At 48.5% G+C, this 25,520-nt stretch overlaps 1 protein-coding gene across 8 annotated transcripts in view; it reads left to right on the forward strand.

Moving 5' to 3' along the window:
- The window catches only part of SPAG17 (sperm associated antigen 17), a 446,381-nt gene that overhangs the window by 365,433 nt on the left and 55,428 nt on the right, over positions 1–25,520 (forward strand). For 7 of the 8 annotated variants that reach the window (XM_059720343.1, XM_059720341.1, XM_059720342.1 and 4 more), the window contains 4 exons: positions 114–238; positions 424–554; positions 2,594–2,724; positions 4,107–4,289. In XM_059720343.1, the coding sequence (XP_059576326.1) occupies positions 114–238; positions 424–554; positions 2,594–2,724; positions 4,107–4,289 (570 nt within the window). The remainder of the gene's footprint in view (positions 1–113; positions 239–423; positions 555–2,593; positions 2,725–4,106; positions 4,290–25,520) is intronic. The other variant, XM_059720337.1, reaches the window with a different exon arrangement.

Raw genomic sequence — 25,520 nt, forward strand, 5'->3', positions numbered from 1 at the left:
CCCCACATGAAATGTGAGCAGACTGCTTCCGTGATGGTGCCAGCTCACTTGAGTGCTTAGTAGCAGGTTACTAGATGCAATAGTTTCAGTCATTTTTTGCACTTCGAATTTAGGTCATGGCTGATGGAAGCACATCTGTATTCATCCCCAAAATTGACTCTGGTGAAGAAGAAAAATGTTTGGCAGCAGAAGCCACAGAACGTGACACTTCTACCACATCCAGTGAACATGTCCCTAGGTAAAATGAATGTAGTCAATAGGCTTATTTTTTCTTTTTTATTAGTCAATTTTCATGCACTTGATGCCACCATTTTGAAATCTCTCATTATGTCATTATCATGTTTTTTCTTATTGACTACTTAGAAAATAATATGATTTTAATATAACCTTGAACTGATCAGCTTTGTACGGGTGGTTGCTTAGGTTCTTCGTTGTCTATGCCAATGGTTCAGGGATTGAAATTCTTCGGAACAGTTATGTGGAAGAATACCTGTCTGAGGCATATGGTGATCCAGCTACAGCAGTTTTGCAAGAGCCAGTACAAGAATGTCCAGGTGAGGATATTCCATTCCCTTTTTGTCAACTTAATACAAAGATTATTACATTAGTGAGACCAGAATGCTCAAAACTCTTATGCGGACAGGAAAAATTATACTGAATTTATTCACTGTGCTCAGATTCCAAATATGCCACGCAGCCACGATGGTGAGGAGACTAGCCAGGTCAGGAATCCAAGGAATTCACCAGTCAGTAGTGGCACAAGCCGAGGGTACAGCAGCCTAGATACAATTTTAAACTCTGTTGTCCAGACACTTCCTCTTCCAGGTCAGAAGTTTCTATTGGAAGGGGTGAGGGGTCTACTGACCCTGGCTGACCACTTTGGTGGCAGGGAGTGGGCATGTAGCTAAGCCAAGCTGGAGGGTTCTAGCCATGTGTGTCCACCCCAGTGTTCTGTTGAGGAGATGTCAGACCAGGATGAGTGTTTGTGCCAGGCAGGCTGAGGTCCTAGGTTCAAAGCCACAAACCTGACAAGTTGAGAGAGCTGTTAGATGAGATCTTGGGCATTGAGTGCCTTTCCTCAGGTCTAAGCTTGTCTAAGAGTTATCCCAATTATAAAGACATATAAATATTGAAATAAAATAATATGTAATAGAAAAAACTTCCCAGACAGAACTTAATCCTGCCTTCTGCAGGCTTGCTCAAATAAAAAGATCACACAATACTTTTTGGAAGATGTCTAGACTTGGGCTCTGACAGACCACAGGGAGAAGAAATTCTAGAGCTAAGACTACCAAGAAAAAAACCTCTCATTTGTTCTTATCAAACAACCTTGGCTCACAGATGGCATCTACAGGAGGTTACTTGTGTCTGACCTTAGAGTTTGTAACAGAACCAAGGAGTTCCTTAGGGTATGTAGAGCCCAGACCATTTAGGGTCTGATAGGTCAAAGCCAGCACCTTGAATTGTGCTGGAAGGCTATTGGAAGCTAGTGCTAACTCTGTAGATCCTGGCAACCCACATCCTTAAGAATGTAGGCCAGACTGACAATCCAAAACATCAGGGACCAATGCAAATTCCTAATTTCAGTTTGATTGGAAATTAAGATTTTCCAAAAAGATCTAAAAGCCTGCTCTTGAAAATTTGATACTTAAAATACTTATAGTTTTTAAGAAAGGTAAAATGAATTAGAGGAACAATTACAGATAATTAATGCATCTCAAATCATATTGACACTGTGATTTGACAGTGATATTTAAAATCTGATTAAATGCAGGACACAAGTGTGCTCAATTATCCTTGAAGCTGGAATTGTAACCCCAGGCCTCCAACAAGCTGCTCAAAACAGTTTAACTTGTGCTGGATTGCTGGACTACACCTCCTTCCTCAAGATGAGGCAATTTATTTGCACTCCACAACAGAGCAAATTGAAATGCCTGGCAACTTGCAAATGCAGCCTTTGGTTGGGCAAAATTTGGGAAAGCCTAATCCAATGTTGTCTCTCTCACAGTCCCATTATGATCCCTTACTGTCTATAACAGGGCTGTCTAGTTGGCAGCCTGGAAGCCATATGCAGCCCATGAGGGGTTAAGTTGCAGACCTCATCCCGCCAGCTGTAGCAGCAACCAGTCTCTGGGCTCCCCCTCCCTCCTTTGGCTTCTTCTGTCTGCCCCAACCTGAGGGGGAGTGTACTGCATTATGGGAAGCAGAAAGTGACACTGGGGCTGTGTGGGCACATAGTACAGCAGTATGGCTATAGAGAGCAGGGAGCTGCCCACATGGATGTGGGGTGTAGCAGGTTGTACCCATGTGGTCTGCTGCCCAGGGGGCCTCTGCTGCAGCCTGTGTGTGGCCTCCACTGGTATTGTCCAGGGCAAGAGGCCCCCAGTGGTGCAGTTTGCAGGGTGTGCAGCCCCCTAGAAGTTGGATAGCCCTAGATGATAACAGTGGCATCACATTCTCAGCTGTATAAAAAGTGAGAATTAGCTGCTTTACATTTGCATCAGCGTTTTCATCAGAGGATTCCAAAATATTGCAAAACACTTGTTCACCAGTTTTTAATGCAAATGTTTTTTACTGAAATGTTTTTTTGAAGCAGGTGTTCTTAGTGTCACTGTCCTCCAACCTTTCACTGAATCCTCTGTCTGGTTAATGAAGAAAGAATCCACCAGTATTGTTCCTCCAAACCTACAGTCAAGAAACTGGGATACATTTCCTCCTTTTGAGGTACAAGTGTTTCAGAAGGCTATATTGCTGTTTGATGTTCCTTTATTAATTTTCATAGTTATTACTTGTGCTTGTCACTTAGAGATTCATCTGTTATATAAATCTTGAAGGCAACGTTATGAGCATTTAGTCTGACCTCCTGGATCACATCACTGTCAGATTCAACTGAAGAATTTCCAAGCACTTTAGAAACTTGAATCAGTCAAACATCTGTGTAAAGTAGTTAAGTATTACTCCTAAATTCCAGTTGGAAAATGGAAGGACAAAGATTAGTGAGTTTAGGTCACATGGTGAGTCCATACCACACCCAGAAATAAAACTCTGATCTTACAAAAACCCATGCTTCAAAATCATGCATTCTCCTCAGCACCATGAAGAAAGTATCCTCTTTAGAAAAAACGGATTACATAAGCAAGTGTAAAAAGTGCCACCTTGGAATACATTGTACATTAATTCTTCTGGTTAAAATTTTTGCAAAATCAAATCAGGATCTAAATGTTTATAGTAATTCCCATATTTTTAAGTGAAAAATGTGGGATGCTGACACTAGTGAATTTATGGGCTGTCAGTATTTGGCTTCAAACTTCTTGGATCAGGACACATCTCTGCCTTTCAACATAACAACAGCCTAGGCACTTGGTAAAACTATAGATCTCAGGGTAGGAAACAACTTTGCCTTCAGCTTCTGAATATATTTAGGTTTAAGGTATAATTTCAAATCTATAAATAGTAGGCTTTTTGCATGAGGGGATGAACATACACACACATAAACGCACACACACATAGGCAGTAGTTGCCTGCAGGTAAGTCTAATAGGGGCAAGGGTGGGGAGCTAGACAGACCATAGGTTGCTCATGGGGGAATAGGGGGAGAGGGAGGGGGACTGCCTCAGAGTAATCAAGTCTGGGGGAGGGAGGGAGGTCCTGTGAAGGGAAAGTACGTGTCTGGGGGGTGGGGGGGAGTGTGTCTGCCTGTCTGTGTTCATGGCAGGAAGAGTGTGTTTGTGTCTGTCCATGTGCAGAGAGTAAGTGAAAGTAGAGCACCTGTGTCTGTGCATGCATGTGTGTACTTGTGGCCATGGCAGGGGAGCAGGGGGGCGGGGCAGGGAGGAGGGAGAAGAGGCTGGCATGTGCCCCCCTACCCCCAACCCAGCAGGGTCCACCCAGCCTCCCCAGCCAGCACCAGGAGGGGAAGGGGCCCCTCCCCCGCTACAGTCCAGCTCCCATGTGGGGTGGGGGCCTCCAATTTTGTGTTTCCCCATGGTCCCAATACACCTTAATCCACCTCTGCATGCACACACCTACCCCTTTGCTTTCTGATTTCATGAGACTTTTCAAAGTCAGTACAGTAATCATCTCTCTTTGGTTGTTGATTGTATTCAGAGGAAAATTCCAGGTCCTCCATTTGGCACCCATATTTGGAAAGGACTGCACATAGGATCCAAAGAGTCTGCCTGCCCTCCAACATCTGTACAAAAATGCCCTAATGTGCTGCAAGTCCGTCAGCTGATTCAGTATGAGCCAATCAGTAATGAGCTGAGAAGGAAGCTGGAACTTTCTCTCAAGGTAATGCGGTCTCAATTACTTAATTCTTTCAGTACAAAGAACTGGCAAATTTCCCATATATAAGGACCTACTTATATGGCAGCAAGACAAAGGGGGGTTTTTGCAGCCTGTTTGCAGCACGCAGTGCCAATTTCACTTTGTAGCAGCCCTGCCCCTCAGCACTCATTGGCAATGAGGCCCCATGGGGAGAAGGGATGAAGGGGTGGCTGCCACCTTTATTGTTGGCTTCCATTTGCACCACCTCACCCCTCAGTGCTGATAGGCAGAGCGGCCCTGGTGGGTGGGGGAAAGACAAGGGAGCAGTCACCATCTTATCTGCAGTCCTTATATGACTCCACCAGCTGGCAACTTCCCCTCCCAGCAGTGAGGACTGTTGACTTCTGCTAGGGAGCCAGCATTTTATTTTTATTAAGTTTTTTTGTTGATTTCACAGACAATCCCAGATTTTGTGGTTTTCACAAAATCCGTGAATTAAATAGGTCCATATACACCTGAAGCAAGAGCTGTAATGGGCCTTAAATCCAATAAGTGTTTTATAAGCATGCATATATCCACAAAAAAACCCCATAACCCCTGAGCAGCACAGTTATTCCACTGAAGCAAAATTATAGATTAAGGATGATTAATATTAATATACAGGGGCCCAACTGAGTCCACAGTATAAATACGATGCTGACAGGTGGTTTCCTTTGTGAAGAGTCAGAGCACTGAAGTCAGAAATAAATGGGCCATTCAACCACTTTAGTCTCTTAAGTGGTCTTTTAAGGCCTTTATTTCCCTGCTGAGAAAAGGTATGATTTTTACCTCTAAGAACCTAACAAATATGATCTCCCAAGGTAAAAACAGTGAAGGCAAAACGCTTCATTTTTATAGCAAGATATATGATATGAGGCCATCCTCAGGCAGAAGCATGATATTCATCTTGCCTAGTTTACCTTATAGTAAAACTGAAGCATCCTGTTTTCACTGAATTTTTCTCCGTGGGCTAGTTCATGTGCATTAGTGAAATGAAACCCACTTTTTTAGCAGTGAAGACAAGGCCTCTTTCGGTGTTGAGGCTCAGTGACACAGTGTTTACTGGGAGAAGATTTACTTCTACTAATTATGTTGCATTCTGAGAATAAACAGGGCGGGGGGGGGGGGTATGGACTACTTTCATTTCCCTTTCGCTCTACCGCTCTAGAGATAGGGGTCACATGGGGCCTTGCTCACCTACTTACTGCTCAGCATGACCTGGATTCAGGATGGGGTGCTGACTTACTTTCCATTTGGGGTGATAAGGAAACCTAGCAGGTGCTCAGGACAAGGCACTGCAGCCAGGCTGTCTTTGACAGAGCAGCCTTTGACAGAGCACAACACTGTTGAAATGCCAGCTTGTTGACATGGCTGGACCTGGAATCAGTGCCACATAAAGATCAAGATCCTGAAGTTGCAACACAAAATGCCAGTCATGTCTTCAGTGCCGTGCAAGGAGATGCTTGCCTACAAAGAGGAGCTCTCACAGATCATTGTGAGGGACAAATTCATGCAGCCGTGCTTCACAGGAGAATTCTTTTGGGCTATTTCACAACCATTGAGTAGGTACAAGCTTGCATCTTCTGCAAATACAGGGCTGTTGTGTTTGTCCAAGGCAGTGATTCTCACCCGGGGTGCCGTGATACCCTGGGTTTATTCACAAGATAAACTCAAAGATTTCAAGTGTTAAAAAAAAAGTCTGACCTGTTGTGGTCTAAGTTCTTTACAACTGAAGAATTTATTTATTTTTCTATAGGCAAAAAATAAAAAAAGAAAAAAATCAAGAGACAACTAAAGGCTGACATTTGCTGAGAGTTGCCTTCAATCCAAAAAGGTTGAAACCCATTCAGAAATAAATTACTCCAGCCACAAGTGTAGTTAAGAGTGCTGCCAGTCTGGCAAGCATGGAACATACTGTGAACATAAAGTTAAGCTATGCATTCATTGCTACTAACAGATTCAACAGAAAGTAGCTTTAAATTCTCATATATACATATATCACAGGAACCAGATTTTATTCCACCTAGGCTAGGGACAGACATGTCAGCTCAGCCAGGGCCCAGGGAATAGCCATGATGGAACCACAGCTCCAGGGGTGGACCCAGCCCCATTGTCCAGCCTGGCCAGACAGTGTGGCTGCCTTGGCTTGGGCTAAGTGAGGCTGGTCCAGACTGCAGGGGTGGGGCCATCCCCAGAAGCTACAGCTCTACAGAGCTGCTCCCCATGCCCCGGCTGAGCTGGGCCAAGCCAGGGAGTGCCACACAGAGGACCCCTCCATCCCCGCCTCATGGGGGTTGGGGCAAGGGAGGAAGGGGAAGAGTACTCCCCAGCACTGAACAGAGTGCCCCTTCTTACCCCGTGGTGAGGGAGGGGCAGGGGGCTCTGTGTAGTATAGTACTTCCCAACCCGGCCCAGCCTGGCCCAGCCAGGGCATGTGAAGCAGCTGTAATGGAGCCACAGCTGCCAGGGTGGTCCCACCCCCACAGCCCAGACCAGCTTCACTCAGCCATGGCTGAGGAAGCCACACAATATGGCCAGGACAGGCCAGAGGGCCAGGGCCACCCCTGGCAGCTCCAGCTCAGTGACAGGGACATGGCTGGCAGCTGCTAGCCAGGCTGGCTCAGAGGCATTGCACAGGTTCATGGAGCTGCAGCCAGCCCCCTCAGTGGGCAGCTGCCAGGTTCTGGGCTCTGCTGGACTGAAGGGAGTTTCCCCAGCCCTGAGCAGTGCTGTGGGGTGTGCCTCCACAGCTGGAGGCAAGGGGAGAAAGCCCTGCCAGGCCAGGTTGGCTTCCTCCCACCTGCCATGATGACTCCCCCTCCCATTCCTGCCACTCCTGAGCCACTCCAGGAGGCAGCTGGGGGAGCTTCAGCCCTGAAGCTTGTGCCCCATGCCCAGAGCTCTGGCTGCAGCCCCCAAACTGAAGTCTTCCACCTTTCAAGGCCATCCAGGGGCTGCAGCTGGAGCTCCACACAGGGCAAAAGTTTCCCACTCTCCTTTCCCCCCAGTGGCGCAGCACGGGGCAGTGGTGGCAGCAGCAGCTGCAGATGAGGAGGACAGAGTAGCCCCCCACCCCAGCCAGCCCACAGCTGCTTGTTAATTTGCAGCCCCAGGTGCTCCACAGGGCAGGGGGTGCAGTGGCCTCAGGGCTTGCTGCCACCTCTGAGCTGGCCCAGGAAGCCCACTTTGCAGTCAGCCCCCACCTGGAGGCCAGACACCAGCCAGCAGGGCCCCTTGGGGGGGGGGGGGGGGCAGGAACTGGGGTTATTCCCCCTCCCTCTGGCATCTAGAGGAGAGGACAGGCGAAGGCTTATTCTGCCACTCTACAGTGGTCGGGGTGGGCAGACTCAGCTGCAGTCCCCCAGGGGCAGTGGGGGTAGAGAGGAAAATAACCCCACTCCCTGCTCCCTCTGCATCAGGTGCCACACTGGCCCATGGCTGCAGCAGCAAGGTGGGGCACCCAACAGACCCAGCTCAGGTCCCTGCCGGTGGGACAGGGAGTGGGGAATGAAACCCTTCTTTGGCCAGTTAAGCCTGGACTGGCCACACCCCACCCCCCCAGCACAGCTTCCCTGCAGCCAAGGACACACTCTAGCACTCCCAGCTCCTAGCTGAAACAACTGCAGGCCTGTGCTTGCATGTCTATGCAGTTACAAACTGGTTCAGCCTAGCTGGGTTAAGACTAACCTGCAAAGGTTGAACCAGTTCAGGCTCCGGCTTTTTGAATGTCTGTCCCTAGCCCTAGTGGGGATCTAAGTGGACTTAGGTGCCTAAGTCTAATTCTCTTCTACCTTGTTCTAGTCCCTGAAAATTGACAAATGTATCTGCTTTCTTAGCATACCCTCATCTGACCCCTAGATATTGAGTCAACAAATAGCAGAGATAAGGAAAACAAACCAATCTTTTGTATTAACAGGTTTTTAAGGGATTTGAGCAGGGTGGAATAGCATCACAGTCCACCTAAACACCAAATAGAATCTGGTCCAGTTCCTTGAAGCTAATTGTTAGGTCTATCATCTTCAAGGGTCTTCTCTTATGTTGTTATTGAGATCTATTGTGTTGTTTTCCTGTTTATCCTTCCCAGAGTACAGTTTTAAAACCCACCGCTTCAGTTTAGGGCCCCCATTTGATCTACACACACCCTATGGCTCCAGGCTGTGAGGGCTGCCTGGCATGCCTGCCAGCATCTGGGAACCAAGGGCACCCCTGTTTGTTGCGTATGCTCCCCAATGAAGTCTCTGGAGTGCCAGGTGAGGGAACTCCAGGCAGAGGTGAGCAGGTTTTGTACCATCAGGGCCCACAAGCAGGAGATCAACTATTACTACCAGGTCCTTGACCAGAAGAACATAGAAGAAGAGCATAAAAGCCTATCAGCAGAAAGAAGAACAATGATGAGGACTGACCTGGACTCCCATCCTGGAGTTGCCTGGAAGATGGTCATCTCTGGCCCCAAAGCACGCAGCACCGGAGTTACTCTGTTGAGCCCCAGCTCAAGTCTGGGATCGTGCCTGGTATGCAAAGGCCAATAAAGATACCAGGGGTGAAAGTACAAAGAAGGTTTATTGCTAGCAATAAGAGGTGCAAGTGGAATAATTCACGTAACAAGCACCCCCCACTATTACTTCTAAGCATCTTTTATACAGGAGTTTTCAAGTTTTCACAAACATGCTTGTTTGCTGATTGGTTATAAGTGAGTGACGCAAGGAGTTCTTTACTGAGCATGTCTCTATACCTGTGTTTTAGCCATGTATCTCATTTACATACATATGTGTTTCATGAGCATACTTCTTCCCCACCTAGGGGCATAATTTTTAGTATTTTAATGAGCCCTTTAACCCAGTACTCTGCTTCTTCTTTTGTTTTCAAGCCTCCTTTATCTAGGACTGTCTCCTCCTTATCATTGCAGATGGGCATTTTTCACATAGCATTCTCTTCTGCTTCGTCTTCGAGTAGAGATTTCTAGGTCACTCCTTACATTTCCCCCCTTTGGAGCATTTTTAATTATTATTATAATTGCTCTATGCAATTTGGCTTAACACAAATCTAGTATCATCAGCTTTCTTTGTTTGTAAAATCATTTGATTTACCTTAGGCCTGAAGATAGATATAAAAACAGGTAAACATTGGATACAGCAACAAACCATAATCCCTATAACACAAAACAAGAAAACCATACTAAATAACTGTCTTAACCATCTAAAATTGGGAAGCCAGGAATTTAACCAGGAAAAGTCTAAGCCAGATGATTCTTTTAACGTCTGTGCCAATTGTTGTAAGGCACCAATTTTGTCTTCAATTAGCACAGAATTATCAGTGAGGTTGAAACAACACATTCCTTTTAAAGTTTCACACGCAAGATTGTGTCGTAATAAGAGGTAATCAATAGCGGCTCTATTCTCTAAGACAGCGTCCCTTAATTGTTTTTGTTCAGCATTCAGGGCTGAAAGAGCTCAAGATGTAGCATTTAGTCCTTTTGCTAGAACACGGGCCACTGCATTAAGATTTCTGCTATTACTTACAGCAAGACCCAGAACCCCCACCATAGATGCAGCTAATGCTACGTATTCAGCCTTACATAAGTCCAGGGGAATCATTCTCATCGCAATCAGCGGTGAGAGTAGTGTATGCCCGCTTATACCTCCCACTGAGAGGGGTTTGTTCAGTGTGCATTAGGTCAGATTTCCTTGGAAGGGCTGCAGTTACCCGGGCAATGGTGCATGGTCCTCCAGTAGCGTTTGCTGGGAGGTATGAATATATTATTCTCCCGCAGGCTAGAAACCATCCTCGAGGAAGGATGGTATGTGTGTATGCATAGGATATTTGACTGGTCTCATTACAGAGGACATTTTTACCTTGGTTCAATTTAAGGCAATTACCAGTACAATTAACCATTAGGAAACATTCGGAAGCATTAGCTGTTGCCTGAACCCGTACGGAAAACATGTTTCTGCTTTTATCTTTTACAATAGTCCCCCAATTATATATATTCTGATATATACTTTCCTTATCTATACCTTTCAGCATAGTATAATTTTGTAAAATTTTCAAAGGGGTTGGTATTTTGATTAAGGTAAAAACCAGGTGAGCATTGATCCCTCCCGCTAAGCAGAAGTTCGTTCTATTTAAAATTTCCCGGGCCAGATAAATCCAGACATTTTCCTGATGGTCAAATTTTTGTTGTAAAAGGTTTTCCCCTCTTATGAGAAGGAGTGGACAGATCAGGGCGCCCCACAATAAAACCTTGGCCAATTTCATGATAAGGCTTGTAAAACTTGATCAAAGATTGACAAATTATTTAAAGTTCCTTTCTTTTGAATAGGAATTTTAAGTCTCTTATTGGCTCCACCTTCCACTGTTCTCTGCCTCCAGTCCCAGAGTCTGCAGGGGTTCCTTCTTGTTCTGGTCCAGCCACCGGCTTTAGGCGACTGGAATGTATCCAAGTCTTGATTCCCTTGAGCTTTGCTGCCGTCGGGGTCGTCAAAAGCACCCTATATGGGCCCTTCCATCTGGCTCGAAGTGGTTCCTCGTTCCAGTCTTTCACAAGGGCGTAACTCCCAAGTAATAGTCGGTTTTCCAGGGCAGGAGACTGATCCTGTGTCTGCAGCACGTCCCATACCTGCTGATGGATGGAAGACAAAACAGAAACCAAGGACCATACATATTCCCTAATTATTCCCTCTCCTAAAACATGTAACTGTTGTTCAGTACCCATGGGCAGACTCAGAGGGTAAGGTTTACCATACATTATCTCAAACGGGCTTAATCCCAATTTAGAATGTGGTGCGACCCTTACTCGTAACAGGGCCAAGGGTAGGGCCTCTGGCCATTTGAGTCGAGCTTCTTGGAAAATCTTTGCAAGGTGTCTTTTTAAGGTCTGATTCATACGTTCCACCTTTCCACTGGACTGGGGTCTCCAAGGGGTGTGTAAATGCCAGCTGATTCCCAGGAACTCAGAAACCTCCTGAGTAATTTGTGCAATGAAATGTGGGCCATTGTCTGACCCTATTCCTTTTGGAAGTCTGAAGCGAGGTATGCTTTCTCGTAAGAGCGCCTTGACCACCTTTCGGGCTTGGGCAGTCTGACATGGGAAGCACTCGACCCAATTAGAGAAAGTGTCCACAAAGACAAGGAGATATCTCATCCCTTGTTGCCGGGGCAACTCGGTAAAATCCACCTGCCATTCTTCTCCTGGCCCATTGCCTATTCTCTGATGTCCTGGAGTTTCTTTTTTCCCTCCTTTTGGGTTATTTCTCTGGCAGACCTCACATGTTTCTGATACCTTCTTGGCAGCCTCTTTTAATCCCACTCCAGTTACATAGTGACTGATCCATCTTACCAGGGCCCTGGGCCCATAGTGGGTGCCATGATGAGCGCTCTTTACTACCACATGAACCCAGGCAGCTGGGATGATAATGCAGCCATCCTTTGCTACTAGCCACCCATGCTCCCCCTTCTTTGCTTGAAACTCTTTTATTAATTGTTTGTCTTTTTCCCCATACTGTGGTGTCACAGGCTGGTATAGGTCTGGGAGGAGAGGTAACAGATTACTTACTTCAGGCAGCAAGTCTGTCTGAGGTCTTTTAGCTGCTCTCTTTGCCATAGCGTCAGCAAATCGATTACCTTTTGTGGAGGGGTTATTCTCTTTCTGATGTGCCTTACAATGCATTACCGCTACCTCCTTCGGTTCCCAGACTGCCTTGAGGAGAGCTTTTATTTGCTTGCTATGCTTAATGCCTGCTCCTTTAGCATCAAGTAGACCCCGCTCTTTCCACAGCGCTCCGTGAGCATGTAAAACAAGGAAAACATATTTAGAGTCAGTATAAATATTGACAGTTTTGTTGGCCGCCAATTGCAAAGCCCAAGTCATAGCAATGAGTTCAGCCTTTTGAGCTGAAACAGATGGGTTTAAAGGTCCTGCCTCTATCACATTCTGTGTAGTCACAATAGCGTATCCGGATTTTCGAATTCCATTCTCCATACTCGAGCTGCCATCCGTGTAGAATTCCAGTTCAGCATTGTCAAGGGGTCGGTCTCTCAGGTTTGGTCTTGAGGAGTAAACAGCTTCCAATGTTTGCAGGCAGTCATGTACAAGATCTGGTGTGTCAGCCATAGATGGCAACAGTGTTGCTGGATTTACAGTGCGAGAAATGGCCAATTTTATTTCAGGTTTAATCGAGCCATTCGTCCCGGGGTTAACCAGTTCCCTCCTTTCTGCTCCAGGACTGTAAGCACTGCGTGAGGCACGTATACAGTCATTTCATGGCCTAGGGTTAACTTTTCAGCTTCTTGTATTAGCAGACAGGTGGCAGCAACGGCCTGGAGACAAGCAGGCCATCCGGATGACACAAGGTCTAATTGCGTAGAAAAATATGCCACTGGTCATTGCCAGCTACCTAATTTTTATGTTAATACCCCAACGGCCACCCCCCTTTTGTCCTGCACAAAAAGGGAAAAAGGCTTACTCATGTCCGGTAGTCCTAAGGCGGGTGCTTCAATAAGAGCCTGCTTTAACTGGCAGAATGCTTGCTCACACTCTTCAGTCCATTCGAGCACCTTTTCATCACCTTGTGTAGCTCCATACAGAGGTTTTGCAATAACCCCAAAATTTGGAATCCAAATCCTGCAAAAACCTACTGTACCTAAGAAGCCCCGTAGTTGCTTCTTTGTTTTTGGGGGTGCTAGCCGGCATATAGCTTCTTTTCTTTCAGGCAACAGGGCTGTCTGACCAGGCTGTAGTTCAAATCCCAAATATGTTACCTTCTGGGACATTGGTTACATCTTACTTTTGGACACTTGATATCGTTCTTGTCCCAGAAAATTAAGGAGGCAAATTGTTCCCTCCAGGCAGCTTGCTTCAGTGGTGGCTGTTAAAAGCAAGTCATCCACATACTACAGAAGGGCACAGAACAGTGGCAGTTTTAGCCTACGTAAATCCTTGCTTAACGCAGTGCTGAATAGGGTTGGGCTGTTTTTAAACCCTTGAGGTAAGACAGTCCAGCAAAACTGAGTCTTAATGCTAGTATCTGGGTCTTCCCATTCAAATGCAAATATTTCCTGAGATTGCCTCTCTACCGGTATACAGAAGAAAGCATCTTTTAAATCAATAACCGTGAACCAGTTATGAGCTGGGTTCAAGGCAGACAGCAGGGTGTATGGGTTGGGGACAACCGGGTGTATACTCACGACCACTTTATTTACAGCTCTCAGGTCTTGAACAAAACAATATTCGTCACTCTTAGGCTTCTTCACGGACAAGATGGGTGTGTTAAAAGCTGATGTGCATTCACGGAGAAGGCCATACTCCAGGAACCGTTCAACTAACGGCTTCAGTCCTTTCCTGGCTTCCATCCGCATTGGATATTGTTTCACGCGTGGAGGCTGGGCCCCTGGCAAAAGTTGAATCTTTACAGGGTCAGCATTTTTAGCCTTCCCGGGTCGGTGACCTGCCCATACCCATGGAACAACAGCATCGAGCAGGGTTTGAGGAATATCCGGTGTACTTTCGTCTCGGAGAAGGCCAAGAAGGCAAGCCTGCAAGTGCCACCCCTTTTCAGGAGGCACCGTTAGGAACATTTGCCCATCTTGAAATGACAACGTAGCTTGCAGTTTACAGAGGAGGTCTCTCCCTAAAACGGGAACGGGGCAGTCTGGCATATACAAGAATTGATGAGTGACTTCGGCCTGCCCAAGATTACAGGTCATTGGCTGTAGGAAGGGCTGTGTTACTGCCTTCCCTGTGACCCCTACCACCGGCACAGTCTTTTTACTTAAAGGTTTCAGTTTTTGAGTTAAGACAGAATGAGTGGCACCTGTATCGACGAGAAATTCTACCAATTCATCTCTGTCCCCTAGTTGCATTTTAACCAGAGGCTCGTCAGGGGACACCGGGATCTGGGTTATCTTTCCATCCCGGGCCTCCGGTCCCCTTCAATTTGAATCCTTTCCAAAAGCAAACAGTCCACTGCTCTCCTCTCTTTTCTTTTCACCTTCACCTACTTTCCGATTGGGACATTCCCGCTTCCAGTGTCCCTTTTATTTGCAATAGGCACACTGATCTTTCTCTAATGGACCCCGCCTCTGAGGCTGTATCTGGGATCCCTCATTTCTGGGTTTTCCCCATGATTGCAGCTGCCACTAGGGCTGCCTGCATTTTCATCTCGCTCTCCTCTTTCTTGTCCTGTTTCTTTTCCTGAACACTTTCTTGGTTAGTAAATACTTGGTAAGCAATGTCTACTGGTTGGGAAATAGGCTTACCTGTTGCTCCATCTGTCTTCTGCAATTTCTTCCTAATGTCCGGTGCACTCTGACCTATGAAGGTCATATTTACCATGCGAGCGTTTGATGCATCCTCCGGGTCCTCACGGGTGTATTGTCTGAAAGTAGTGTAAATTCTTTCCAAGAAGGCACTCGGGGTCTCATTCGTCTCCTGTCAAACCTCATACACCTTACTGAGATTCTGAGGTTTTTTCACAGCACCTCTCAATCCTCGGAGGATATATTCTCGATAGGCGCGGATGGAGGTCATATCTTGGTCTGGGTTCCAATCTGGCTCCTGGGTGGGGACATGATTGTCCTTATTTTTTTGCAGGCGCCCTGCAGTAATTTCCTTTTCCACGTACTCACGGGCTTTGTTTACTACCATCCTTCTTTCCTCTGGTGTCAACAGGACATCTAAAAGAGACTGAACATCTGCCCAGGTTGGGTTATGGGTTTTGAAAATCGTTTCAAACAGGTTTCGTACCTTTTCAGGATTCTCTCTCAAGCTGGAGGTATTGTTCCGCCAGTTATACAAATCTGAGGTAGTGAAAGGAACGTGCACAAAGGTTCGACGGTAGGTTGGCTCACCATCATCTTCGAGGGGCCCGGGTACCACTTGTTCTCTTAGGGGAAATACCCCATTTCCCTTCCCACGGCCAGGATCAGATTCCCTGTCATGTTTTCCCTTAACCCCAGAGTCTGCTTCTAACTGTACTCTCCACCCACCTCCCAGGATTATATCAGGAGAAGTCGGGGGTTCTGGAGATTGCCAAGCACCTGACGGCCACGGTCGGTGCTGTTCCAGATCCCTGGGTCGGGGAGTGTTTTCAACCTCCGCCTCGGGGGTTGGGGGGGGGGGAAGGAAGGAAGAAGAGTGGATGCCAACGAGGAATCAGACGAATGAGGAGGAGGAGGGGGAAGAGGAGGAGGATAAGGTAGAGGCGGCAAAGGGAGTGGAACCTCCGGCTCCGGACATTCCAGGACAGGATTTTCAGTTGGTCGAGCCACTGCCACCTTACAGATCCCAACCCCCTCCCCCAATCCACATTCCTCCAAAACCTTTCTCTCTCTTCAGAGAGACATAAATGCTTGCGCATACATCAGTTCCTCCCATTTACCATTCTGCTGGCAGAACAAAATCAATTGTAAGATGGTATTATAATTAACACTTCCCTCCGGAGGCCAATGTTTCATAGGTTTCATAGGCATTAGGGCTGGAAGGGACCTCGGAAGATCATCGAGTCCAGCCCCCCGTCCAAAGGGCAGGACGTCAGCTGGGGTCATAGGATCCCAGGAAGATAAGCATCCAGTTTCATCTTGAAGGTGTTCAATGAAGGCGCTTGAACAACCTCCGGCAGCAGGCTGTTTCAGACCTTGGGGGCTCGGACAGTAAAGAAATTCTTCCTTATGTCCAGCCTGAAACGATCTTGTAGTAGTTTGTGACCATTCATCCTCGTCATCCCTTGGGGCGCTCTGGTGAACAAACGTTCCCCTAGATACTGGTGGTCACCCCTGATAAACTTGTAGGTGGCCATCAGATCACCCCTGAGCCTGCGCTTTTCCAGGCTAAAGAGCCCCAGGGCTCTCAGCCTGTCATCGTAGGGTCTGCTTCCCTGACCTCTGATCATGCGTGTGGCTCTTCTCTGGACTCTTTCAAGCCTCTCCACATCCTTTTTGAATTGTGGAGCCCAAAACTGGACGCAGTACTCCAGCTGCAGCCTCACTAAGGCCGAGTACAGGGGGAGAATGACGTCCCGGGATTTGCTTGAGAAGCATCTATGGATGCAAGCCAGTGTTTTGGTCGCTTTACTAGCCGCAGCATCGCATTGCAGGCTCATGTTCATCTTGTGGTCAATGATGACCCCCAAGTCTCTTTCTTGCATAGTGCTAGCCAACATAGCACTGCCGAGCCTATAAGGATGCTGTGGGTTTTTTTTCCCCCCAAGGTGGAGAACCTTGCATTTATTGGTGTTGAACACCATCAGATTCTCATCCGCCCACTTGCTGAGCCTGTCCAGGTCAGCCTGGATCATCCGCCTGTCTTCTGGTGTGGATGCTTTGCCCCAAAGTTTGGTGTCATCGGTGAACTTGGCCAGTCCGCTTCTGACTCCAGTGTCCACATCATTAATGTAGATGTTGAACAGTATGGGTCCAAGGACAGAGCCCTGGGGGACCCCACTGGTCACAGGACACCACGATGAGTGACTTCCATCAATTACTACCCTCTGGGTCCGACCCCGGAGCCAATTTTCCAGCCAGTGGATCGTGGGGGACCCAAGGCGACAATTGGCCAGTTTCTCCAAGAGACGATCATGAGACACCAGATCGAAGGCTTTTTTGAAGTCAAGATATATGACATCAATCTCATCTCCCTTGTCCAGGTGATAGGTCACCTGGTCGTAGAAGGAAATGAGATTGGTCAAGCAAGACCTACCCGCAACAAACCCGTGCTGGCTATCCCTTAAGATGTTGGCGTCGGCCAGTCCATTAAGGATGGCCTCCTTAATAAACTTTTCTAAGATCTTCCCCGGGATAGAAGTCAGGCTGATGGGCCTATAGTTAGCCGGATCCACTTTCCTCCCTTTCTTGAAGATAGGCACCACGTTGGCCTTCTTCCAGTCTTCGGGCACTACACCAGAGCGCCAAGAGTTTTCAAAGATCCGCGCTAGAGGCTGGGCTATGATGCTCGCCAGCTCCTTGAGTACCCTGGGGTGAAGATTGTCAGGGCCGGCTGACTTGAAGGTATCCAGCTTCTCAAGATGTTCCTTCACAAAGTCAGCATTAATGGAGGGCAGGGGATCACCCTCACCCGGACTTCCCGGCCCTGTAGCAGGCACAGGCGTCCCATGGGGCTGATGAAAGACCGACGCAAAGTACCTATTTAATAGGTTGGCTTTTTCCTGGGCGTCAGTTGTCAGTTGCCCCATCTGGTTCAGCAGGGGTCCAACGTTGCCCCTGCTTTTCCTCCGGCTCCCCACATATCTGAAAAAGGACTTTTTATTGTCCTTGATGCTCAAAGCTAGCTGGAGTTCAGTTGCAGCCTTGGCTTTCCTGGTCTGCTCCCTACAGGACCGGACCAGTGCAGAATAATCCTCCTTGGAGGTGACTCCCATCCTCCATCCTTTGTAGGCCTTTCTTTTTAGCCTCAGGAGGTCTGCTAGGTCCCTGGAGAGCCAGGGGGGCTGCTGTGCCCTCTTGCTGCCTTTCCTCCGAGGTGGAATAGACTTAGTTTGTGCATTGAGGATCGCTCCCTTGAGGAGCAACCACTCTTCTTGAACTCCCCTCTCCCTGCGGTCACAGTCCCTTAGGGCCTCACTGACAAGCCTCCTGAGCTTGTCAAAGTTGGCTTTCCTGAAGTCAAGGACTTGCGTGTTGCTGACTGACTTGCCAGCTTTTCGGCGGATGGTGAAGGTGATCAGCTCGTGGTCGCTGTCACCCAGCTTCCCATCGATCACTAGGTTGCCGACTAGGTCCTCCCCAGTAGCCAGCACCAGGTCGAGCAGCACTTTGCCTCTCGTTGGCCCATAGACTTCTTGAGTCAGGTAGAGGTCATCCACGCACGAGAGGAAGCTCTGCGACCGCTCAGATTTTGCTGAGCGATCCTCCCACGAGATGTCTGGGTAATTGAAGTCACCCATGACAACCATGGTCCTGGAGCAAGCTGCCTCAGCCAGTTCCTGGGCAAACTCCTGGTCTAGCTCAGGACTTTGGGTGGGAGGTCTGTAATAGACTCCCACCATTGTGTCCCCTGTGCCGTGTTCCCCACGGATTTTAACCCAGAGGGTCTCCAGCCGTCCACCCTGGTCGCCAATATCGGCTTGCAGGGACGCGTAGCTTTCCTTAACATAGAGAGCTACACCCCCGCCCCTTTTCTCTACACGATCCCTCCTGTACAGGGTATAGCCATCTATCCCCATGGTCCAGTCATGGGTGGAGTCCCACCAAGTCTCCGTGATCCCTATGACATCGTAATTGTTTGCACTGAGCAGGAGGATGAGCTCCTCCTGCTTATTCCCCAAGCTCCTGGCATTTGTGTACAGGCAGGCAAGTGCCCCCTGGGGGGCTCCTTCCTTGCCCACAGATTTTACCAGGGGGTGGGCTCCCTTGAGTGCCGTGATCCGCTGGCTTTGCAAGGATTGTTCAGCGGGCCAGCAGTGGCGGTAGTCCCCCCGTCCCCCAGCAGGCTTAGTTTAAAGCCCGGTGGAGCAGGTCAGCCAGTCTGGCTGAGAAGAGCCTCCTCCCTAGGGGAGAGAGGTGGAGACCATCTCTTCCCAGCAGCTCGCTGCCTCTCTCACCAAAGAGCGGGCTGTGGTCATGAAAGCCAAAGCCTTCCTGACGACACCACCGCCGCAGTCTTTGTTCTTGATCATCTAGCTTATAGCGTGGCCACGCAGTTTCACAGAAGAATTTAGCTTTCTTCTTAGTCATAGGATCCCCACCGAACTCTGCCCAGTGTCCCAATACACAAGAGAGGGGGTACATTTCCTAACCTTACTGTTAATGGTACCCATCTCAGGGCTGCCTTCCCGGTTCTGACCGTCCAACTTACTTGGGATCCAGGAATCTGTTCTTAGTCCTCGTCCTCACAGGGGAAAAAAATCACTGGTCTTGGACTCAGGCCAGACAGAATACTTACAGAGATAATCCCAGGCAGGTGTACTGACGGTAGGCCTTATGCCCTTTCTACCCTCTCACCCAAGTGCCTGTTACTGGTACTTTCACTCTATGGTGTTGCACCGTTAGGCTACTGCCGCCTCAGCGATCCAGCTCCGCCTGAAGCAAAAGTCTCACCGGGAAAAGAGATCCCGGGGCGCGCCTGTCATTCGTTCCGGAGGAGCGACTCTCTGGTCGTCAGGTAGTCCGGGCAAAACCTTATCTAAGGCAGTCCCATCTGGGGTGCCAAAACTGTTGAGTCCCAGCTCAAGTCTGGGATCGTGCCCGGTATGCAAAGGCCAATAAAGATACCAGGGGTGAAAGTACAAAGAAGGTTTATTGCTAGCAATAAGAGGTGCAAGCGGAATAATTCACGTAACAAGCACCCCCCACTATTACTTCTAAGCATCTTTTATACAGGAGTTTTCAAGTTTTCACAAACGTGCTTGTTTGCTGATTGGTTATAAGTGAGTGATGCAAGGAGTTCTTTACTGAGCATGTCTCTATACCTGTGTTTGAGCCATGTATCTCATTTACAAACATATGTGTTTCATTAGCCTACTTCTTCCCCACCTAGGGGCATGATTTTTAGTATTTTAATGAGCCCTTTAACCCAGTACTCTGCTTCTTCTTTTGTTTTCAAGCCTCCTTTATCTAGGACTGTCTCCTCCTTATCATTGCAGATGGGCATTTTTCACATAGCATTCTCTTCTGCTTCATCTTCGAGTAGAGGTTTCTAGGTCACTCCTTACAACTCCTCCCCTGGAATTTCTCATAGTGCCAACAGAATCATCAGCAGAAGCACTGGCTTTGGAGAAAGGAAAGCAGCCAGCCCCCCCAAAGAAGAGATGCAAGGTGGTTGTGGTGGATGACTCCCTCCTGAGGAGTACTGAGACAGTGATCTGCCACCCCAACCCCCTGACCTGTGAGGTCTGCTGCCTGGCAGGGATTTGCATCAGGGATGTGGCAGAAAAGATCCCAAAACTTGTCTAGCCCTCTAACTACTACCCCACATTCCTCATGCATGTGAGCACTAATGACATGGCCAGGAACAATCCTGGCCAGGTCATGAGAAACTACAGGGCTCTAGGGGCTGGGCTCAAGGGGTCGGGGCCTCAGGTAGTTTTCTCCTCGGTCCTCCCAGTTGCAGGTCATGGATACAGGAGGGATAGATGCATAGAAGAAGTAAACAGAAGACTCCGGCAATGGTGATACCACGAGGGCTTTGGCTTCTTTGACCATGGCACACACTTCAGGGACTGTGACCTGTTGGGAAGAGATGGAATCCACCTCATGCCAAAGGGGAAAAAGCTTTTCTCAGCTAGAATGGCAGACCTCCTGGATAGGGCTTTAAAATAAGATCACAGGGGATGAGCCATCAACTACTAGCACAAGCCGGAGAAATGGCAACCTCAAAACCAGCATCCCAGGATGCAATAGCAAGCATTCTCTGATACAGGCCAATGGACAGGTTATTCCACAGCTCACCAGAAAGCCTAAGGCTTTCAATGGCAGGCTTAGCTGCCTGTACACTAATGCTAGAATCATGGGAAACAAGCAGGAGGAACTGGCCTTCCTACTAACCAAGCAATATGATCTCATATGGATCATGGAGACCTGATGGGACTCCAGCTATGACTGGACCAAGGGTATAAGGGGATACACCCTGTATAGGAGGGATTGTGTTGGGAAGAAGGGCTCTCTATGTGAAGGAACATTACATCTCCCTAGAAGCGAAGTTTGGAAACAGTACAGCAACATGAGACCCTCTGGGTCAAGATATGGGGAGAGAACAGGGAACGAGTTTTGACCATAGGAGTTTATTACAGACCACCAAACCAAGAGGAACAGCTCAACCAGGAATGAAGGGAAGTCAAAGGGAAACTGGGTGACAATGACCATGAGATGATCACCTTCTCCATCTACCGTAAGTCAGGGAAATTGGTCAGTAGGATAGAAATCCTTGATTTTAAGAAGGCTGACTTCCACAAACTTAGGAGATTGGTTGGCAAGGCCCTGAGGGCCCATGGCCCAATGAGGAAGGGAGTACAAGGTGAGTGGACATTCCTCAAGGAAGCAATCCTAAACATTCAAAGGAAGTCCATTCCCTTTCATAAGAAAGGAAGCAAAAAGGCTGCAAGACCCTGTTGGCTCAACAGGGAAGTCATGGACCTCCTGAAATTAAAATATGAAGTCTACAAGGGATGGAAGTCAGGAATAACAACAGCTTGCACCTGTAGGGAGCAGATCAGGACAGCAAAAATCACAAACCGAGTACAAATTGGCAACCAGAATCAAGGACAACAAGAAGTCCTTCTTTAGATATGTAGGAAGTTGGAAAAAACAAACAAACAAGGGAAGCATAGGGCCCCTGATGAATGAAATGGGATGGCTGATAACCGACACTCAGGACAAAACTGAACTCCTGAATGAATATTTCACATCAGTGTTCCACCAATCCAAGGGTGTTAGCTTATTTGACAGGATACAAGATGGTCATGGTGGGGGTGACTATCATCCCATAGTTGGTGTAGATCTTGTGGGAGGACACCTACAAAAGTTAAATGTCCACAGGTCAGCATAACTGGATTAACTACACCCAAGAGTGCTAAAAAATGGGCCAACATCATCATGTAATCTATGGGTACAGGCGACTGGTAGGAAGGGCACAGGGGGTGGGGGGCGGTGGAGCACATGCCCTCCCTGAGATTGGTACAGAAGTATAGGGATTTAGGCACAAGCTAAGAAAGCTGCAGCTTAGGGCCTCACATTATGAGGGGCCTCTAAGCCAACCCCTGGACCAGAAGTGACCGTGGACCTACAGAGTCAGGCAGAGAGGCTATGGATCCTCCTGCAGGGCCCACGGCAACTGTGGTTGAGGTTTGGGCCCACTCCCCTGCCTGGGGGGGTGGATGTAGCTTTACTTGTGTTCAGGCCAGAAATTCTGGCCATGGGGCTCTGCATGGTGGTCCATGTTTTGCCGAGCCGGCCACTTCCGGTCATACGGGGCTTTTGGTCCGCCCTAAGGCCTACCCACAGATTGTGCCCCCCCCAGACGCAGGAGGCACCAGTCACCCCTGCCTATGGCCAAGTTATTTGAAGACTTGTGGTGCTCGAGAGAGATCCCAGAAGACTGGAAGAAGGCCAATGTGGTGCCCGTCTTTAAGAAAGAGAGAAAAGAGGATCCAGGAAATTACAGACTAATCAGTTTGACCTCAATCCCTAGTAAAATCCTGGAGAAAATTATCAAATAATCCATTACAGACAGGATAACAGAAGGCAGTATTCTAAAGGATAGCCAACATGGCTTTGTTATGGGCAGGTCATGCCAGACCAACCTCATTTCCTTCTATGATCAGGTAACTCTCCACCTGGATGGAGGAAATGAGGTTGATGTCATATACTTGGACTACAAAAAGGCTTTTGACCTGGTCTCCTCGTAGTAAAGTTGGGAAAATGTGGCCTCCCTGGTGGACCATCTATTCACCAAGGCCCCCCAGGGGAGGGTAAAAAATAATGGGCACAAACTGATTGAAGATCGCTTCAGGCTAGACATAAGGAAAAACTTCTTTACAAGTTGAGTGCCAAGGGTTTGGAACAGGCTCCCCCCAGAGGTGGTTCAGTCACCCACCCTGGCAATCTTCAAAAAGCATCTTGATGCCCATCTTTCTGGGGTAATCTGATCCCAGCAGTCTTTCCTGCCCAAGTGCAGGGGGTCTGGACCCAATGATCTGTAAGGTCCCTTCCAGTCTCTAACAATTACGAACCTATGAAACATCTGCCTGGCTGCCTGTTCGCCTCCCAGTCAGTCTCCATGGAGCCCCAAGGACCCTGGGACAGTGTGGCTCTGCCCTGGCCCCATGCTGTCAATCTGCTCATTGCACATCCCTGCCCACAGAACCAGGGCTCAGCCCCAGACATGGAGATCCTGGGGTCTCTATGAAGACCAGCTGGGAGTTGCAGGGACAGGGCAGTCCACTAGGCAGATGCTATGGGGCCACAACCAGGCAGGTAGCTCTGTCCGGGGCTGGGGACAGGATCTTGGGTAAGTGATAGCATGTGGTTGGGACTGGGGCCAGGGCTGAGGCTGAGGCCAGGGCTGAGCTGTGATCCACCCCCCAAATGCCCCACCCATGGAACTTGCACCCATCACAGGACTGTGTGGACAGCAGATCATGGCTCTGCCCCAGACTTGTGCTGTCACCACTCCATGATCCCAAGGTCTCCCTGGCCCCACCCACCCCAGTGGTGGGACTGAGGGACCGACCATGGGCCACACAAAATCCCTCAGCAGGTCAGATCCAGCCTGTGGGCCATATTTTGCCAACCTTGATTTAGAAAGAAGCAGTGCAATTAGTGGCACAGAGGAGATGTTTGCAAAGATACGGTTAATCACAAGGTAGCTCGTTCCATGGCAGTTGCTTATAAATTAATATACCATTTCCCTGGGTGTTTCAGGAACAAGTTTCTTAATGATCAGTATGGAAAAGTAAAGACAGAATACTAATAGCAACCAACTCTTTGAGAATCTTCTCCTCCAGAACTGCATGTGTTAAATTCAGCAAAGAACATGATCTTAAATTGTTACTGCAAGCAAAATGTATCTCTTTAGAGAATAGTTCTTTAGATTTCTCTCTTTAGTCATGAGAAGGTAGAGAGAAACTTATTTTGTTAGGGGGCACTTCTCTATTAAAGTGAGTAAGAAATTGTTCTATATCAAAATTAAAGCAAAGACTAGAAAAGGTACCCTCTTCTCTTGCCACACTTCTCTGGCGTGTTTAAGAGTCATGGAATTGAACTAAAATAGCTGCAGAGCATTCCTAGTCGTATAACTGTTGCATGGAGCAGTCTAGCTGGTTGGGGAGGTGAACATACCCCGAGTATGGTCCCTGCTTTTCCATCCACCTGAGCTTGTGAGCATAACAGCTCTTTTGACAAAGACAGCTTCATCCTACTTTCCTGAGGCTGACAGTGAATGCATCTACACGTGCAACTAATGCAATTTAGACTCACTGTGCAGTAATCTAGCCCTAGGAAGGCATCTACCACCCTGTTGGGACCAGATTTGCTCCTTATAGGATTAAGCAGATCCAGGCCTGCTCCTGCCCCGATCCGACCTCCTGCAGCAGCCAGGGGAAGCTGCAGGCTCTGGATACAGCTGCTTAGGTTCAAGGGATCTCTAGGGGGGTCAGCCTCAACCTGGCAGGGGTATCCAGGGGACAGGCTCAGCCTTGCAGGGGTCTCCAGAGAGACAGCCTCAGCAGTTTGGCAGAGGATGCTGTCGCAGGAGCCTATGGCAAGTGCACCATGGATGCTCCCCATCCTCCCCCTCCCCCTGGCAGCAGTGAACAGGGCACCATGTCCACAAGGTGCTCACAGACCACCTTCTCCCCCACCCACTCAACAGGGCACTTGAGCAGCCCTATTGCAGGGTTGGGGGGGACGAGTCCACATGTGGACTGCAATCCCAATTCCACAGTGCACCCCCAAGACCACAAACAGACTGGACAGTTTCCAATCATCAAACTTTATTTCTATCCACCACAATACACTCCCTCCTGCCCTCCCTCCCCGTCACAGGATGGGGTCCTGAAGGATGGCCGTGATCTCCCCAAGACCACTCTACCGTGCCAAGTTGGCCTGATGGGCACCCTCTATTCTCTCCCACCACATCTTTGATAGAATGATTAATAGGGAGGCTGCCTTTAAGCCCTCTTGGACACAGTCCCGATTGATTCTCTGGACCCCCATTGGTTTCTGGACTTCTGGTGTATCCCGCTTCAAAATAGATGTCACAATGGGTGTTTTGGGGCACCCTAGACTTATGGGCTATGCGTGGTTCCAACCACCCCTTTACCACGCCCCAAGCCTCGCAGATGGTACAGATGTTGTCCGGTCTGTGCCTTGTTGTAACTTGGCCCCCTTGTCCTCCCTGGGCTCTCTGCAGCCCTGTTCTGCTCTGCGCCTCACTGGCGCCTGGGCTCTCCACAGCCCTGCAAAGTGCAGCACCCTCTCTGGCACCAGGGTCTGTGCCTCCCAAATGCTGCGCCCTCTCTGATGCCAGGGTCCCCACGCTGCCGTGGGCCCCCTCTGAGGCCTCCTCCTTCCCCTAATAGCCTCACCCAAACCACCAATCTTATACAACAGCAAACAAAACACAAGCCCCTGGGCTGTAACATAAATTCAAGCTGCCTGGCTATAACATTGTTCAAGCCACACCAAGGTACTCTGTCCCTCAACAGTATCAGAAGCTGTACCTGCAGTCAGGCCTCTCCCCTTTGCTTGCTCCAGGAGAGCTCCTTCCCC

The sequence above is a fragment of the Alligator mississippiensis genome, chromosome 1 (assembly GCF_030867095.1).
Source record: "Alligator mississippiensis isolate rAllMis1 chromosome 1, rAllMis1, whole genome shotgun sequence".
In the NCBI taxonomy this organism is placed as follows: domain Eukaryota; kingdom Metazoa; phylum Chordata; order Crocodylia; family Alligatoridae; genus Alligator; species Alligator mississippiensis.